Source organism: Gobio gobio (genome assembly GCF_949357685.1).
Source record: "Gobio gobio genome assembly, chromosome: 4".
Classification (NCBI taxonomy): Eukaryota; Metazoa; Chordata; class Actinopteri; order Cypriniformes; family Gobionidae; genus Gobio; species Gobio gobio.
Genome location: NC_137100.1, coordinates 18,202,432 through 18,222,248, shown reverse-complemented (window position 1 = coordinate 18,222,248; position 19,817 = coordinate 18,202,432). Strand labels below are relative to the sequence as shown.

Genomic DNA, 19,817 nt, shown 5'->3' with positions numbered 1-19,817 from the left:
AATAAACAGTTGGAAATGGGGTTTGTGGAGTTGTGTAAACAAAATCTCAAGAACCCACTCTTCAAACAAAGACACAAAACAGAAATGAGAGCGAATGAGACAAAATCCAGCAGCTTCTTAAATAGGTTGCAACAGGTGCAGCTTGTTTTCATTAGGGTCGTCCCACCTACCAAGGTGGAGTCTCTGGCTGCGTCCCAATTCGCCTACTTATACTACGTCCTAAAGGTATGTACTCTTTTTGTGAAGAAAAAGTACATACTTTTGAGTGTGTAGCAGAAGAGTAAGCAAGCTTTGGGACATACTACTTCATCATCTTTAACGGACTCTGTTACGTGTGTCCCGTCACCTCGTTTAAACTGCCCTGTCAATCATCGTCACAGTTTCTCTCACCCCACTTTCAATTAAATTTCCTACCGTATCGGAGAGAAATGTAGTCGCTCGTTGATCTGCCTTTCATGGGTCTTTAATGCAGTGACTCCTCTCATGTGTTTGCAAAGTTAATGGCCAAACGTATCATTACAAAAGTTCTCAATGCTGCTGAAGGAGAAATATAATGTGGATAATATTGAATAAATATCTTTTCGTCAGGTTAAATACTGATAATTGCTCACTCAAACCACTTTATCTAATACTCTCCACTTAACCGTCAGACTTGCGTAACCGTCATGTTTGTAGTTTTTTAAACACTTTTTATCCGCGTTTGTAGTTTTAATCGAATCCTCGTCCATCTCGCAATGGGTTGTGGGCAATATCAGCCGTTAGAGTGCGCATCGATCTGCACTTCGGATTCTGACCGGAAATAGTAAACCATCCGGGAATCTTTGGAATACTTTTTTCAACATACTAAGATTTGGGACATACTAATTCTTTTTTCGAATACTATTTAGTACGGATAGTATGCGAATTGGGACGCAGCCTCTGTCCTAGAAGTCGCACAAAAGAAACTGAAGTTAAAAAAGGGGCAGGGCTGTAACAGGACGTTCAAATGTCACGTTTGTCAAACGCGCTGTTTTGCACATTGCAAACATTTTCCGTGCATTCATTAAAGTTATTAGGATTCAGTTGACTTCATAAGTAACATGAATATACTATCAAAGCATATATATTTGATGTTATATGCATTACATCAATTTTTATGTTTTTGTTTTAGTGTTAATATTGTTACTGAGCTTTATATCTCACTAGCAAGGAGAAGAGCGATATATGGTCACGCCTCACTTACCATTAGCTTACACACACACACACACACACACAAATATATATATATATATATATATATATATATATATATATATATATATATATATATATATATATATATATATATATATATATATATATATATATATATATATATATATATATATATATATGTGTGTAATGGGGTAGTTGTAGGACTACAAATTAGATGGACTACGAACCCCATGAGTCAACACACTATAAAAGGAAATCAGACATGTTGGTGCTTCCTCTTTGTGGTACCATGTGCTGGGTTTGAAAAACATCACTGCTTGTGTAATGGCAGATGAAAAGACCAGTGATTGAGCAGCATAGAACTGAAATGTGACGGTAAGGGTTGTGATTTACGATGAATAGAGTGAGTATCTAGTTTTAACATTTGTATTTGCTTTGTTTTAGTATCCTTAAGGGAATGGTGTTGACTGGTGCCTCAGAGAATTAAGTAGATATCTTTAGCAACACAGGTATTTCTATTAATTTAATTTACTGAACAGGGAGATTTGTTTCTAAGCTTTTTATATTGTAATTTGTGTTTTATGTTTAATGGTTTTAAGGGTTTTAATTCCAAATCTTTTATAGGGTAATCATGATTTGTATTTTCTTTGTTTTTACAGATGATGCATGATTGCCGTTTACTTTATTGAACGCGTGTATGGCTGTTTATTGGTGTCTTGTGTATTGAAGTGGCAAAGTGTTTGTGTTTTTGTTTTGTTGTTTTATCTTGTTTTGTACTCATAACCAGTGGGGTTCCCATTGTCTTAGATATGGTTTACTCTGTTAAGATGGGAGGGAACAATTTGTAGTGGTTTGATTTGGTGATTTACTTTTGCTTTGGAGTTTGGAGTGAAAAGGTTTTTTATTGGTGATTGAGTGTGCACTTATTTGCAGAGTTATTTCCATTGGATATGATTGGGAACCCTGTCTGTAATGGTTATGTTTGTTTCTTTGTTTTTATTGTTTTGACCCTTTGCCAGTTCTGATTACTTGTTGGGCTATTCGTGAATGTTGTATAATAAACCTTGTTATATTTGCAAAGAAACACACTGTGGTTGTTGCCCTTTTTGAGTTCTCCTCATCTCTTGTTAGATGATGGGTATATATATATATATATATATATAAAGTTAAACAAACATTTTTACCTTACATTGAAAGAGATTTAATAAAACATGTATGAAATGTGTACTTTTTGTAATTTCTTTTTAACAAATGACATGCGTTTGAAATATGCTAAACTTATACTACACATTTCTCACTAGCAAAGCCGAGACATCATGTAAACTATATATATATATATATATATAATCTCTATCTATCTATCTATCTATCCATATATAGTTTACATGATGTCTCGGCTTTGCTAGTGAGAAATGTGTAGTATAAGTTTAGCATATTTCAAACGTATGTCATTTGTTAAAAAGAAATTACAAAAAGTACACATTTCATACATGTTTTATTAAATCTCTTTCAATGTAAGGTAAAAATGTTTGTTTAACTTTTATACATGTATACTTCCTAATAATATTACAAAACAAATTACAAATATATTTACAATGAACAACAATCATAATAGTATCATAAACAAAACAATAAATATAGTATGGTAAATGTTTTTTTCTTTAAAACAAGCTACATGCATATGTTTATACTTACTAATAAAATTACACAACAAATTACAAATATAATTATAATAATAAACGCAAATAAATATAATAAATATGCTCTGACTTTTTACAGGCTTAATAATGCTTGAGTGTGTGGTACTCCTCAAAACATGCGACAGCACACAAGGGAATGTTGCATGGCACACACATGAACTTGGTGAGGCGCCTCTGCTTGCTCTTGCGTGTGCTGGAGAGGCAGGCCTTGCAGTGCCGCCTGGTATTGTTGCCCTGGGAAGTGGTCTGAGGGACTTCAGACAGAAAATGCCTGGCTGTAAGGCGCAGAGGGGTGTCTAAGGCAGGACGCCCTCCTTTGGATGGACACCGCGATGTGCTGTACTCCTCCAGCAGCCCTCTCATCAGGTTCGTTCTGAATTGCAGGGAGGTGATTTCCTTTCCTACTCACAGTAGAACACATCAATAGGGAGTGAGGAGGAGGATAGAATAGTATGTGACAGTGTGGTCTGTTTATTATTGTAAATTTGTTAATAGAAGTTATGGATGTGACGTCACCGTTGGCCGGAGTGACTGCGGTTATGCCCACTTTCACTGGCAGAAAGACTGAAAGGCAGCATTGGTTCAATGTGAATGCAGTGAAAAACACTCAAAAACATCTAAAACGGGAAAGAGCTTTGAGATTGACTGTAAATCTGAGGTATATTTTGAAAGACTGACGAAAGCTACAGAAAAAAGAAGCAAATGGATTTCACAATTCACAGAAACAACTTGTAATGCGTTGTGTCCGGAAGAAATAGGGATCACAAACGTCATGTAAACATCTTACTGCAATTAATACCTTACTCTGATTAATAGAAATAATCGCATTATTGGTGCACATGCAAATGTAGTCAATGTCACGTAGCATTTCCCTCACAGCTGTAGTTCACTAGAGAAATCAACTTTCACTAAATATATGCACTATAATAGCCTATATTTTCATTATATTCTACTGAACCTGTTACTGATGTCTGGATTATTAATGTTTAAATAAATAAATCTGTCATGAAAATGACAGACAATGTGTATAAATGATTATATTTCAACAACGAACTAGAGTAAAAACTATTTTATAATTAGATTTAGAAATGAAAGCAAAAACTGCCTTATGTGAAGTTTACATGTTTGCTCACAATGTTATTTGAAATTTTATATGATTATAATATCTAAAAATAGCTACTGAATTTAGACTAATTTGGGCTCTGTTATATTATAGTAATGCGCAAGTAAGGGCTTCCTATATAGTTTACACTTTACAGCATTAGCAGAGATGCATTTAAAAAAAAAGCTATTTTATATTTAGTTTTCTCTCCCCTGCTGTACCGAACCGTGACTTCAAAATCGAGCTGTCAGTTTTGTGTACCATCACACCCCTAGTATATTGTATTTATTTAAAGCATTCACAGGCAAATTTGATATATGTATTTTACTGACGTCGAAATCAGGCTCATATAAATGTCAGGAAACGTTCTTGTCAATATCCATGGATAACCGGATCTTTGGTAAAATTGTAAGGAACACTATATCGAGTCCAACCTTTAGATTAAACTGAAACTTGTTTGTTTCACTCGTTATTTTTGCTGTTTCCCCTATTAAATCCAGTCACGCAGCAGCTCTTTAGCCACTCACTCAGGCAGAGAGGGGCATGTTCCGGCAGGAAAGTGCATACCCTTTATAACACTTATTTTTACATTAATTGAACATTTTATCACTTTTTATCTTGTTTATATTCTTTGATTTATAGAAATTTCTCACTAGTAATTTGCAGGTAGACAATGTGGCTGTTGAGTAAAACCGTGTCAAGTTGGTGAAGAAAGACATTCTTGTACCACATGGTAGACTTTCTGGTGCATTCAAGAAAACCAATCATCATGTCTGCTTTGTCAACTGCCCCCATCTTTTTATTATACTCCAGCACATAGACTGGCTTCATCTTTGCTTGCCAAGTGATGTGATCCAGCTTCCCTGTGGCTGCCATACCAGTTGGGTGGGCTGTGGTAAGGACATGCGCATCTCTCGTATCGTGCCATTTGACTGCCAACTGTGATTAGTTCTTTAAATTCCACCTCACCCTTTGTCATCTTGCAGGGGAATGTTGGCATCCCTTTCCTGTTTACACGCACAGTCCCACAAGCTCCAGTGCCAGGAGACAAGAGGTGCTGGAAAAGTGTGGGACTAATGTACCAGTTATCCACATAAAGGACATGACCCTTTCTGAGGTAATGTGCTAGTAGGGTCATTACAACAGACCCAGAAATCCCAAGTCCTTTGGTAGTGTTGTATGTCACTGGTAGATCCGGAGTAAATGATCATGTCCTGCACATCACACAAAACAAAAAACTTGACCCCAAATCTGTGCCGTTTAGATGGAATGAACTGACGAAATGCCAGCCTGCCTTTCCACTTCATCAGAGACTCATCCACACACAGATCCCTGTATGGCACAAAAAATGCAACAAAAAGAGGTGGTGAGAGCAGTAAAAATATTTAAAACAAATTTCAGAGGATCATTGAAAACTGCTGTTGCATTGTTTGCAAAATGAAGACAGCGGAGGAGCAGAAGGAAGCGGTCTTGTGAGAACAAAGACCCGAAAAATGGTGTCAAGAGCATGGAGTCTGTGCTCCAGCAGTCAAGCATTTGTATTCAAATTTGTATTGTATTCAGCAGTTAAGAGAACTGTCACTAAAAATGAGTACATTTCAGGGATATTTGTTGGAACCCATTTAACCATTTTTCCTTTCACTTCTTTTTCTTGCAAGTCAGAAGCATAGCGGTTTGTTTCCTCCACAATTTCCCCTATAAATTCTTCGGTGAGGAACAATTTAAAACAATTGACCTCACTCAGGGATTCTGGTGGATTTTGCACACCACACAGTTGGTCGTCAAAATTGCCTGGGCCAGTAGGATTAAAAAGGTTGGTTACCTTCCAGGATATTGAGTTTACCTCGGCTGCATCAATTGACATGGGTAAAACATGAACTGGCATTATGGATAAAGTCTCGTCTTCACCTTCAATGTTTTCAAGAGCTTCAAGGTTCGGGGGAAGGTCCTCATCGCTGTCATTCTCTGCCTCACTGTCAAAATTCTTCTCATCAGAATTAAAAAAAATGTCCTCAATTTCCTCATTTGTCAGTTTTCTTTTAAATAAATGGTCTGTCATTTTCTCTGAAGTAGATGATAAACTGGTAAATTTGATTAAAATCATGTCTGAAGTTAATACTAACGTGAGTGAGACGTCAACAGTGACAGCTTGTCAGCGGGAAAAAATGCTTGCAATGCATGACTGTTCAAATGTTTTATTTTTAATTTTTTTTTATACAAAATATTTACTGACTAAATTAAATACATGGAAGTGAACTCCTTATGGTTTAAGAAAATTATATGTTTGTTGATCGGTAAGTTTTCACAGGCTGTGGGCGGGGCAGTGCGTCGCCATTATATGTTTACACTGACAGGGAGTCTGAGCCTGCTGGATTTACAACACAAGCTCATCCACTTCTCCTGATATAGGGTGAATTCAGGGTGATTGGGAAACTTTGCCATTGAGTTGACTTGGAAAAAGTGTGCCAATCTCCCTGAATTCACCCTATGTGACATTACGTGAGGGAACAGGGTAGAAAATGATTGTGTTAGTGATCGGGAAAGTTATCACGGGCTGTGTGCGTCCACGCCGCCTTTATATGTTTACAACACTGGAGCCATAGCGGCTCGGACAGTTCAGAGAGCCATGGTGGTTCGGGCAGTTCAGGGAACTATAGCAGCACAGACCCTTCAGGGCCAGCCTCCATGGATGGGTAGCCCCCTCCCAAAATCTTCTCGGGAGGCACTACAGACTCTGGAGCGAGGATAGGAGGAACAGGAGATGGAGTCCTCTCTGGGCTCGTGACAGGAGCTGGAGTCCTCTCTGGGCTCGTGACAGGAGGCGGAGTCCTCTCTGGGCTCGTGACAGGAGGCGGAGTCCTCTCTGGGCTCGTGACAGGAGGCGGAGTCCTCTCTGGGCTCGTGACAGGAGGCGGAGTCCTCTCTGGGCTCGTGACAGGAGGCGGAGTCCTCTCTGGGCTCGTGACAGGAGGCGGAGTCCTCTCTGGGCTCGTGACAGGAGGCGGAGTCCTCTCTGGGCTCGTGACAGGAGGCGGAGTCCTCTCTGGGCTCGTGACAGGAGGCGGAGTCCTCTCTGGGCTCGTGACAGGAGGCGGAGTCCTCTCTGGGCTCGTGACAGGAGGCGGAGTCCTCTCTGGGCTCGTGACAGGAGGCGGAGCCCTCTCTGGACCTGGTCAGTGGCTGGAGTCATCTCTGGACGCTGGTCAGTGGCTGGAACCATCTCTGGACGCTGGTCAGTGGCTGGAGCCATCTCTGGACGCTGGTCAGTGGCTGGAGCCATCTCTGGACGCTGGTCAGGGGCTGGAGCCAGCACTGGCATGGCGGCGGCCATCTTGGTAGAGGGATCTGGCGTGGCGACTGCAATCTTGGCAGAGGGATCTGGCATGGTGGCGGCCATCTTGTCCGAAGACACAGGCTCGGCTGCCATCTTGTCCGAGGACACAGGATCTCAATGTTTGGGGGTAGCATCCTCCTCTACTTCCCCAACTGTGTAGGAGGAACCAGACAATAATAGGGCATAGTCTATAAACTGTTCTAGAGTCAGTTCATTTTGACTTTGTGGCACGAATTAGTTTATGGGTTAATTTAATCCATGAGCATAAAAGTCCTTAAAAACAGTCTCCTTCCAATTTACCCGATTAGCCAGAGCACAGAACTGAGAGGTGTATTCCTCAGTGCTACAGGTACCTTGACGCAGGAATAGTATCTCTTCTGCTGGATCCATGTTTGGCAAAGTCTTCTGTAACGTGCTGCTCTGAGACAGAAGGTTGAGGATCCAAATGCAGCTTTATTTTAAAGGGTAATCCACACTCGTAGTCAACAAACAGGCAAGAGGTCATAACAGGTAATCAGTCCAATCAGGCAAACTAGACAGGAGAGACAGGCAAAATGGGTAAACCACGGATCAGGCAAATAATCCAAAAACCGACAGACAAGAAACCAGGGAAACTGCTCAGAAATGCAGTTATACAACAAACAAGACTTCACAGTGAATGACAAGGTGAACATGGTTTATATAGGCAGAGGAAATGAGGTAAATGAGACACAGGTGTAAACAACGAGTGATGATGAGTCCTGGCAAAGCATTATGGGTAATGTAGTCTTTGATGGAATGACAGTCCGTGATGGAGTGCCCTCAGGTTGTAATCAGGGGCACTCTCACCGGTGAATCGTGACACACACATCTGTATGAACCTAATTCCCCACAGTTTAAAAGTGAAGTTAATTCATCTTCACCTCGTGGGTTTTTGTGAGAGGAGAGAGATTTTGTGATAGCAGTAATTGTCCCTCATTTGTATGTACTTGCTAAAAAATATTTGTGCATGCCAGCACTTTGTGCATGCCCTTGTGAGAGGATTTTTTCAAAGGCTGTAGAAATTCTATGTAAAAAAAAAAAAAAAAAAAGGAAGTCGGCTAAGTCCTTCAACAGCAGAGCAAATAATATTTTTTATAAAAAAATGTATGTTACAAATGTGACACATTGTGGCTTTATTTATTTTATTAATGTTCATTTTTCATGACCAAAAAAATCCTATAGTTATTCAAAATTAGTAGGCTACAGTTACAAAGATCATGTAGTTGTCAGACAGATGTTAAAAACAATTTTTTTTACATGGATCATTTTCAAGGTTATTTCAGATCAACACATGCAAGTGACCACTAGATGTCGCCGTAGAGACGGGTGTCGGATTGATTCGAAGCTTCGAAACAATATGGCACATTTGCTTCAACTGTTTCAGTGCTTCACAAAGCCTCGGTCTGCCCATCACTAGAGGTAGGCAGCAATCATTCACACGAGAGGAAACAGTCCAAGGCCAAAAGCCGTAATCCAACAAGAGAAAATAGAACGCTCAGAAATGTCAGCCAGCTCAAAACAAGACTTCGCAAAGAGTGTGTGTGAAATGGCCTCTTAAATAGTTCAGGTAATGAGCTGGACTCATGATCAGAGCCAGGTACAGGGCTTCTGGGAAATGGAGTGTATGAGTGAAAGTCAGTATTCTGGTGATGGCGACCTCTGGTGACGATCGGGGGAACCAAAGAGAACGGATTCATTACAGTAACAAAGTGAAGTATTCAACTTTTACCTGGTAATATAAGGGTTTGCTGAATTATACATATGAAGAACCGATCATATTGTAGGAAAATTATGCAATTAATCATGTCATCTTTACCATGCTCCTATTCTATAAAAAGGGTTGTATTCCTTTGCTGGTGAGATTCTCTCTGAAATTTGTCTGAGGTCCTCCAGCCGTGATTAAAGCATATTCAAAGGCATTGTCTGAAGTCTGTTTGATTATTGCTGCGCAGCAGGCTAGACACTAGAGATCTTACTTCTATTCCCGAGTGATAGTGTTCTAAAAGGGCGAGACGTTGCCCGACTCAAAACCGTTTGTTGACTGTAGACGCAGTGCTAGAGTATAAATATTGTTAAGTATTGACTGAGATGGGTGTCGACTGGAGGCGCTCCAGGTAAACTTAAGTCAGGTGCATTGGGGAAAATCTACCACAATTTGGTAAGCCAGCAAGGAGTCCTTGGAATCTCCCTCTGTTGGTGGACAGGCACAAGGAACTTGTTGTCTTCATTCTGCCAGACTGCAGAACCCTCTTTAACATCCTCCTTTTTAGGTAGGATGATGGACTCCATACTTTTCCTTTCAAATGCTGATAAATTAATAAAAATTGAAATTGATTCAAACTTTATTCCTGCAAAGAGCAACTGGTTGTGTATGCTGGAATTAGAAGTGAGATTATTTGCTCATATGATCACAATCAGGGCAGTGACAATGTATAGATGCTAGATATCTGACACTTGTCTGTGAATTTGGGTAGGTAGTGATAGCAGCTTCTTGACGGAACAACATTTGGGAAGGAAAATATCCTGAGATGCTGTAATTCTACAACTTGCTCTTTGTATGAATAATCTTAATTCTGATTGAATATAAAGATTAAGAGAGAAATGTTAACAGTTGAATAAGATCAATAGATGAATATTGTTATTCTGAGATGTATGAATTTTTACATTTTGAAAAAACGAATATATAGAAATTGCTAAAATGATAAATAGTTGAATTAGGAATATGCACCTGTGGAGCACTCTGTGAGAATGATGAAGTTTTGAGAAATGGAAAAACTTGTATGGGTTAGAATTTGATTTGATGTATTGGCTCAGATGGGTTACATAGAATTGTGAAATAGGTGCTCTGAACTGAATCAATAGTAATGATATTAACTGCACATGTTATATATTATACGTAAGGAATAATTGACGACGGGCCGTTCAATTATTAGAATGATAATGCACACCCGAGGTGGTGATGCGGTCACGACGCGAAGCGGATATATGTCATTCTAATAATTGAACGGCCCGTCGTCAATTATTCCGCTTATACTACGGTTACCACACCTCAAGACATCGATCCGATTATATGTTTAATGGGATTCGTCCGGTTTTTGTACTTAAATCGCTATTGTGAGTAGGACTATTTCTTCCGCGTCTCATCCAACAGCTCTTTTGCTAGTTCTGAAACGTCATTTTAAAGCTGTTAACGAAGGCTTGAGCCGTTGATAGCATTCTACTGCAGTTATTAATAAAGTTATCAGAGAGAGAGAGAGAGAGAGAGAGAGAGAGAAAGAAAGAGCGCTTGTGTGAACTAGGCTACCTCTGTGCGTCTCTAAACAGCGCTGTTATTACCTCGCTAGTGAAAAAATGTCACGTGTAGCCTTTAAGTTGCTCCACTATATAGGCGAACTGATCAAATCGTCAGGGCAGCGCTGACAGCTTTTTGTGCAAACTGTAGTGCGTGTGCGAGCATGTGTGATTTCAGTAATGAGACAGAAAAGCTTGCCTTTGTTGTTTTTCATCTGGACTGTCTAATACTGCTGCCGCCCAGTTGTTGAACGTTTTATATTCACTGTAAATATTAAGATTTACTTTAGGAAAATCGTCTGTCATATTGTTGTTTTTTAGTCCTGTAATTTCCGTTATTACAGTTAACTATGCGCAGTGATATGGAACTGTAATGCGGTCAAGAGAGCTGCCTGGAACTACGTTCGCTGTGCGTCTCCCAGAAAATAACTGCACACCTCAGAACGTTCATCAGCCAATCAGATTCAAGCATTCAACGGCCCCGTAGTTTAATGAACAATATTATACTCTATATGTGAAGACGTCTAGAATTTGTATCCTGTTATCCCTGGGAGACAGTGTGAAGAATAGATCCATTGCAGAGATGGTAAGATTTTGGTTTATGTAAACTAGGATAACTTTTGTGCATTGTGTTGAATGAAAACGAGATTGGGTGACCAAGTTAAATAGATTTTGATTTGAACAGACAATAACAGACATCTTACAGTCATTTTAGTAAAGGCTAATACGTTTTTACTATACACCACACTCTATATTAATTAGAGTGTTTACTGCTGTTTCCTGCATTCTGCAAAGAAGATCTGCTTGCTTTTTCCTGCAAAGAAGAACTAAGCTTATTAATAGAACAAGGAACTGCTGTTGTGTTGTTAACAAGTTGAGACTTCTGGAATTAAGGGACATTGGTAAGAGATGGTTAAAAAATTGGAATTTAAATAAAGACCTGTAGATTTAATTTTACTTATGCGGTTCCCTTAAGTGTTCACATTTCAGAACACAGCAACTTCTGGAACAGTTGCCTTGACAAACAGGAGAGAATAGACTGAAGTCAGTTCGACAAAGAAAGGTCTGCAGAGGAAGTGGCTGATGTGCCTTCAGATCCCCTCCTGCAAGAGGAAGTTGACAGACTTTGGAAGGGTCAGCATAAAGAAAAGACTGATTCAGTGCAGGAAAAGGACTTTTCCTAGGGACAATTTTGCAGTGCATTATGCAATTTTCTGGCAGGACTGATCAAAAGCCAGACTGAGGAGAGGCAGAGAAACACTGCCATAACCGACACGCACCATAAAACACAACACCAGGCCTTTGAGTGCCACCACAGGCTGACTATCCAATGCAACAGCCCAACCAGGTCAACTGCCTGACGAGCCACACAAAAGGACTTCCATTCCCTTGTGGGAACAGCTGAGGCTGCATTTTCAATGATTACTACAGAGACCACTTCAAATTTTGTTAATTATTATATTAACTTGATTCCTTTTGATTATTTACCGGTCTTACAGCAGTTCTTTGTATTCTATGTTAAACTAACATTCTGAATCAATAGGTCTGGTACCAGTCCAGCCCTACTGTACATCTTAATGAAGGAAAAGGAAGTTAATTAACAGAAGTGGGAGCTTGACTCACCAATCAGTAAAACTGGGGCTGGATTTGGCATAGTGAGGGTTATTACAGTAACCAACTAGGGGTAAAAACATAAATAGATCCAAGGATCCAAGATTGTGTGGAGATCTCAATCTTCTTCTAGTGTCAATCAATCTAATGTCTCACTGTGGTTTTCAGTGGCAGTACACAGGTTGCCATTTTTCATTAAACGTGCAACAGTTATATGATTTATCTTTGTTTCATTCTTTGCATCACAAAATTTAGCTATTTTAACAGGGGTGTAGACTTTTTATATCCACTGTACATGGTTCCATTCTCAAGTAAACTTTTAATGTAAAACTATTTACATAAAAAAATGTGACATACACCTACAGCCAAGAGGGAAACTTCAGGGGGATGAGGCCTGCAACAGAACATCAGCAAGAATGGCTTCTGTAAGCAACCATTCTCTCCTTCATATTCTATTTTTTTTTTTTGCTGCTTATCAGTGCACAGACAATTTGTATCATAAAATTATTGCGGGCCACCATTTTTAAAAGGAAGAAATAGAGTTTTGCGCATGATCTTACATTATTTCCTGTATAACTCCTCGCATGTGTTTGATTTTATCTGGCAGAAAGACCAGGAAGAAATGAGTATTGAGATTCTTTATGTTCTTATACTTTATACGATTCTTTGTATTGAGAATTTGTGAAATACGTGACCCCTGTTGCCAGTCTATCATGTAGTGTGCACACAACAGCATCTAAATGGTACCCCAGACAGTCATGTAGTGTGAGAAGAACAGCGATCAAACAACTTTGAAAATCGTGTAGTGTGTTCCCAGCATTAAACATATGCATTGAGTCTATATTGGCTGGAAGGGACATGGGATGTTGTAGAGGCAGTTTGAACCATATGTCTGGATTGAGGCTGGTTGGAGTATGATCTGAAGTTTTGAAGATGTGACCTAAACAAACAAAATGGAAATAGAAAGTGAGCACGAACATTTGCAAAAACAACTGATGCAGGGCCGTCCTTAAGGTGGTGCAACTGGTGTGGCCACACCAGGCCCCACACTTTAGGGGTCCCACTGTGGACGCAAACGGACCAACAAAGGGGGCCCACTTCCTCTAACTCATGCTTGGGACGGCCCTGACCTAATCTCTGAACTAAGTCTCCTTTCATTTAAACACAGTCCTGAAAATGTCTATGGCAGGTTACTGATAGCTGAAATGATTAGCGAATGAAGTGCCATTTTACACTCAAAAAATGTTTTTTGTCTAAACATAAGATTTATGTTTTTGAATTGCATGAATTGTAAAATTTTCCATGCATTTGGATTACATGATTTTAACATAAACAAATTAATATACTTAATGTGATTCATATATGTAAGTCATACATAAATGTAATGGGTAAGATTTATGCAATTGTAAGGTGGAAAATAATCAAAGATATTTGAAATGGAACAAAATCCTCTGCTTTGCTGTTAACTGCCATCGTCGTGATCAAGATATTGAAATTGACTCAACCCCTTCCCCCTTAACGCCATCAGAAGGGCCAGGTTGAGTTAGAAAGACAAAAGAATGATTGGCCGGCTGGCCAACAGGTTTTCGCACCTTTGATACAATGGGGGAAGTTTTGTCTGATTGGTTATTTTCAAATGTCTCACGGGTTGGTCTGATTGGTCAGTTTTACAAGAGTCAGATTTGAATTTGGTGACATCAGGGAAGAGTATAAAAGAGGATTTCATCTGTAGCTCGCGCTCTTTGGTTTCTCTGGCTTTCTCTGGAGAGAGCTATTCTTTAGCTCTCTCTCTCTCTCCTCTCTCTCTCTCTCTCTCTCTCTCTTTCTCTCTTTCTATCTCTCTCTCTCACAGGTAACATTCTAGGCAGAGACCTACAGAGCATAATTAAGGGTTTATGTTTTACATTTATTTGAAACGATTTTAAGTGTAACCATAACCAGAATTTGTGTTTCCTTTTAGAAGAGATTTATGTCTATGATGTAATTGACATTTTACATTTACTTGATTGTTAATAAATTGTTACATTTTGATCCTTTCTGAATTAATCTGTAATTATTAACTATCTCCAATGTGGAACGTTATAATTGTAACAAAGGGTTAAAACGGAACGATCAAATGTATGATTAAATATCAAATATAGATGACCAAACAATCGGTTGGGATTCTCTTCTAAATGCGACAACTAAATGAAATGGAGTCAGATAAAGAATATTATAATCAAATCCATTCTTCCAGCTGAGACACTGAACGCGTGCGGCCTTCACCGCGGTTCGCTACCGATCCTTGGAGCGAATTCATGCGGTCTTACACAATTGTATTGATAAACTGAATGTGATCCATATATGCCAGTTTTACGTAAATGAAACAGTTAAGATTTATGAAATAGTGTGTAGCGAATTAGCTCAGAGGGGAAATATTAATAACTATTCATAACTCATTATGATTATTCATTATGATTAATTATGAATATTTGAATCAGTTAAATAGATTAACTTGATGTAGCTACATTAACATTACAATCATTCAATCCATTCGTCCTATAAACGTTCAATATTGATTATTAACTCATTCTTAGAAAAGGATATTTTTCATGGCCACAGAAAAATAATTCTTCCTTTGTATTTACATAAGCGCCTAGAGCGCATAACAAGATCCATCATTTAAGGGACAATTTGTTTGCAGGCAGGGAGTCAGGACCAAACTATATATATATACAAAATATATTGTGCACAAACTTTATTAACTAAACATAAAACATACATACAGAAAACATACATGTCAAGAGGTAACGTTAAAGTTGTTAGAAGAACCGGGTCAGTCCAGATGGATGAAGTTATGCCAAGAGTCAACCTGGGAAGAACCATCCCTGATAAGCTCCTTTGTCTGAGCAAAGGAGTTTACAGTTTTACTAACTACACAGCGACTTGCATTTCTTAGTACATTACTTGCATTTGCCTGGGAAGGCGTCCGGCCGCAGGAGAAAGTCTTGATGGTTCCGTCCGATGGTTTTGCGGTTGCGATCATTTCCTTCCGTGTTGAGCGAAGGAACGACGGTGAACTTGCATAGACTCCGATGCACTCGTTGAGAGTAAACAGAATCACAAATAAAAAATGTCTCTGGTTCCTTTTGGGCTCTATGGGGAGATGAAACCACACTATATAGTCTTAAAAGGTGGTGCCTGTACTTTCAGATATTCAAGAACATGACTTTTTCTACAAGTGCTTCTCTCTATTTTGGACGATAGGCTTCTTGCACTTGCGTCTCGAGTAAATCAACAGTTTTGCTACAAGTTAAAACTTGTTTGAGCACAACGAATTACATCCGCCTCATGAATGAATACTGATGTTCTTTCAGTATTGATCAACAGGTAGCTATGCTTGTAGATGCAGCTAAAGTTTAGATGAATGACATCAATCTGACTATAATTTCTAAGGCCTTTATACTGTCGAAAGAGGAGCATCACCCAAATCTATATCTATATAACACTGTACTGAGATTCCTTCATCAGAAACAGGTTAAACACGACTGCAAGAGTTTTTTTTTTCTTTCAACCAAAGCAGACTAATCAGTTCTGGTACAGTTTATATGCTGCTGAGCTGAGATTCTTTTGTCAAAACAGACACACGCTTTAATACTGAAATTAGAGTCTCTTTTTTAAAGTCAGAGTAGCCTTATGCTGATACCATTTGACATATGTTCAGATGTGTTAAGACTCTTTCTGTTACAGTAATGATGTCAATTCAAGCTATCGCCTGCATGCATATCGAATGTAATGTTGTCACAGTGACACATGCCCTATCTGGAGTTAGCGGTTTCTTTTGACAAGTTATTGTCATGGAAACCAATGCACAGCAGTGCCAAATCAAATAGTGTATATCAAGTGTCTGTATATTTCAATGCTGTTGACAGGCTTACACAGTCATTGAAGATTTCTCTTTCAAACAGTACAATTCAAATTTCACCAATTCAGGCTTTTGTGTTTCTGTGAACACGTTTGTATCTACTTTTAAATGTTTTAATTTTTATGTCCCACGCTGACTAGGAACTTTTCTAGAGGATGTCTTGCATTGTGGCCATGCTGGTTGCCTTCTGGTGCCCACTTTGGCTTCTGTGTATGAAAGTTCAAAGTCCTTGGGGTTTTGAGAACCCCTTTGGAGGGGGCCTTGTGCTCGTTAAAGGCCTTCTTTGTCAAGTCACATGCATGGCTTTGTGTGGGGGCAGGCTTTGTCACCTACACGGTGACTAACTGGTGTCAGAGGGGAAGGTTTGAAGCTGGTGTCCTCCTTCCGTTCCAGGTTTGTCTGAGTCTGTAGTAGAAACATAGGAAATTTCATGTCTGCCCTGTTCGGTGTCTTAGGGCAGCGCTCAATCAACTTTCAGGGTCTGAAAATTCCTTTATGTTGGCATAGTTCAGCTGCTGGTAGTGCAGTGGAGTGGAGGTTTCCTGGCTGCCGAGCCAGAAAGCGTCGCAACTCTGGGCTGAATGTGATCCAGAGCAGATAGAGTCTATCTTGGTGGTTCACACTCACCAAAGACTGCAGGTGAAGGTCAATGTCTCGTAGGCATGGACGTTGTGGTCTCCTGCAAGCTTTGGTGTGAATGCAGGAATGTGTCTGTCCATTCGCTTGAGGCCTTTAAGTGTCGCTTCACGTGCCATTTCAGGGTTTGTCTGAATCAGGGCCGTGCAGAGAGTTCTTCAGGGGCAGGGGCTCAAATGTAAAAAAGGGGCAATATATATATATACAGAAAAAACAGTAGCCTACTATTGTGAAATATTATTACATTATGTTCTTTTTAACTTTGTATTAATCCAACAATCTTGAAAAGAGTATCACAGTTTCCATCATTGACATTAAATCCTTATATTAGAATGATTTCTGAAAGATCATGTGACACTGAAGAGTGGAGTAATGATGCTGACAATCCAGCTGTGATCACAGGAATAAATTATATTTTAAATTATTTTAAAATAGATAACCATTATTTTAATAATATTTCACAATATTGCTGTTTTTTATCAAATAAATGCAGGCTTGATGAACATAAGAGACTTCTTTCATAATGCTGCATAATATTCAAAAATGGTAACGTTAAATAAAGTCCTTTCACGTAACCATTTCGCCAGCCTACACTTCACATAATAGGCCTGTGGCACTAGGGTTTTGATAGTTTCATGAAATAGTAAAACGTGTATCAATATACATAAATACAAGTGAATTTAACACTACTTACCATTAATACGACTTTTGCTGCTGCATGGTTTTGTACAGTGATTTGTTTGTTGTCAGTTAAAATCCATTTTGTCAGTGATGCAATTTATAAAATCTCAGGAAAGACAAACCGCAGGAAATCGTTCCACAAACGTTAGTTCGTCTTTCCATGTCATTTTCAACCGATTTATGAATAAGAACAGAAAATTACCGGTCCACATGCCCAATGGAATTTGAACTTGCTTTGCCAGATCACGATTGGTTGGTGTATATACATGACAAACGGGCATTGGTGAATTGTGTAATACTTTAAAATATATAATATATAGATTTGTAATTAAAGCAACACATTAGCTCTGATTATGGATGAAAAAAAAAAATATTGGCTTACTTTTTTCCCGTAAGGCCACACACTCTCTGAAAGGACCATATTTGGCTCGAGAGCCGTTTCTGAGAAGTGGAAAATCAGCAGTCAATCAAAACGCACGCAACCCATAGCAACGCAACTCCTCAACAGAAATTGTCCGACTTTTGAGCCGTCCGTTACTATTGTATACATTGTCATGTTATAATAATCACATTTATTTAGTTTTATTGACCACGATATTATCATTGATATTTGTCTGAGAGGGGCACTTTTGATTCATTTTGAAAAAGGGCAGGGGCTCGAGCACCCAAAGATCCCCCCCACCTCCCCCCCCTGCACGTGCCTGGTCTGAATTAATCATTTTCCTTCTGCCGCTGCAGAGGCTTTCAGGAAACTGGCTGGTGAAAGGTTAAGCAGAGGCAGGGGCGTTTCTAGGATTTTCATTTTAGGGGGGCTCAGCCCTCAGTGAGGGTATGGGAAAAAAATTGGTAACACTTTAGTTTAGGGTCCAATTCTCACTATTAACTAGTAGCTTATTAGTATGCATATTAGGATATGGGCTGTTTATTATTACTTATAAAGCAAACATTAATGCCTTATTCTGCATGACCATATTGTACATCCCTTAATCATACAATGTAGGCAGGTTTATAATCACTGAGATCCCAAATGTGAGGTAGTTAGGGGGGTTCGTGGGCTTGCTCCCCGGAGAATATTTTGATTTCCATGATATGTGCATTTTAAGCTGTTAAAAAAATTAGATAACAATAGCTTGAAAATGTCAGTGGGCAGATATGACTGATTAAGTTTTTTCCATTTTTGTCAGTGAAGACAGTAAAACATGTTTAACTGATATTTATATGTTTTATGACTCATTTTTGTAGAAATGTTAATTTACAGAAGGCTAACAGGAAAGCTAGGTAACTAAATGTATTAAATTAATTCACAATATGCACACACTCATTACTAATCTTATGCCCAATACAGGCTGAAAAAAGCTGAGCTTTTTTATTTACTGAATGCTACAAATGGAATTAAATTAATGTACAATATGCACACATTCATCACTATTAATCTTATGCCTAATCTGAAGAAAACGGCTTTGTTAATATTTCTTATTTGTTAATTATATTATAAATTACATTACATAGGCCTATTTCAATTCAAAATGGCGAAATTAGACAAAGGTTTATTAATTTGCCTGAATATTTTTGTCATTTGTTTAACATTTCTGACTTAAGGCGAGACACTACAGGTGAATAGGGATTTTTTTTTAATTACAAGATATCACTGTGAAACTTCTCCAGTTTATTAGTGGCATAAACATACGAAAAAAATGTATTACACGTTTTGTGTAAATTAATGTTTTAATATGCAAATGAGGCCTTATATACTTAAATATACGTTCATTTGCATACTTTTCCAAAAACAAAATATGGAAATTGGAAAGGACCATGTTTAAAATTCTTGGTTCTATTTGTTGACATGTTAGAGGAGAGGGCTTTTACAGAAGGGATTCTGTATATCTATTTTGTGCTTTAGTAAATTAGAGAATACTGACAATAGCCTTAAAAAATCAATTTTCGCCAAGTTTTTTGGAGTTAAGGGACCTATAACTCAGGATAGGAATGATATATCAACAAATCCCTCAGTAAAAGCCTTCAGAATATAGTTCAGTATAAGACTGCAAAAGTTGGTGCTTGTAGGTGCTACTGAAGTGGATATATCTGACTCTAAGTGTGAGAAAAAACTCATTTTGAGAAAACGGCCTTTAAAGTTTTATACTGTATAACTGCATACATTTCTATAAAACCCCCAACCTACAAACAAAATATATATTCAGTTAATTAATATCAGTAGTGTATAATATTTAAAACACGTGGAAATTGATAAATGAATAAATTATTAATATCAATAGCTATTAGAGAACTACCTTAAGAGAACTACCTTAACAAACGCCAGTCACAAAAACTGCAGATGAACTG

General features: G+C 38.5%; 1 protein-coding gene and 1 long non-coding RNA gene across 2 annotated transcripts in view; one reads left to right on the top strand and one right to left on the bottom strand.

Moving 5' to 3' along the window:
- The first annotated feature begins 3,125 nt into the window (after positions 1 to 3,125).
- LOC307125097 lies at positions 3,126 to 5,108 on the top strand. Its single transcript, XR_013816332.1, has 3 exons — positions 3,126 to 3,260; positions 4,810 to 4,891; positions 4,983 to 5,108. It is a non-coding gene; the product is annotated as an uncharacterized lncRNA (long non-coding RNA).
- Positions 5,109 to 13,072: 7,964 nt separating this feature from the next.
- Positions 13,073 to 19,817, bottom strand: part of cldn15b (claudin 15b) — a gene marked incomplete at both ends in the record, with an annotated part of 91,335 nt that continues 84,590 nt past the window's right edge. The window contains one exon of the mRNA XM_079814560.1: positions 13,073 to 13,193. Coding sequence (XP_079670686.1) covers positions 13,073 to 13,193 — 121 coding nt within the window. The remainder of the gene's footprint in view (positions 13,194 to 19,817) is intronic.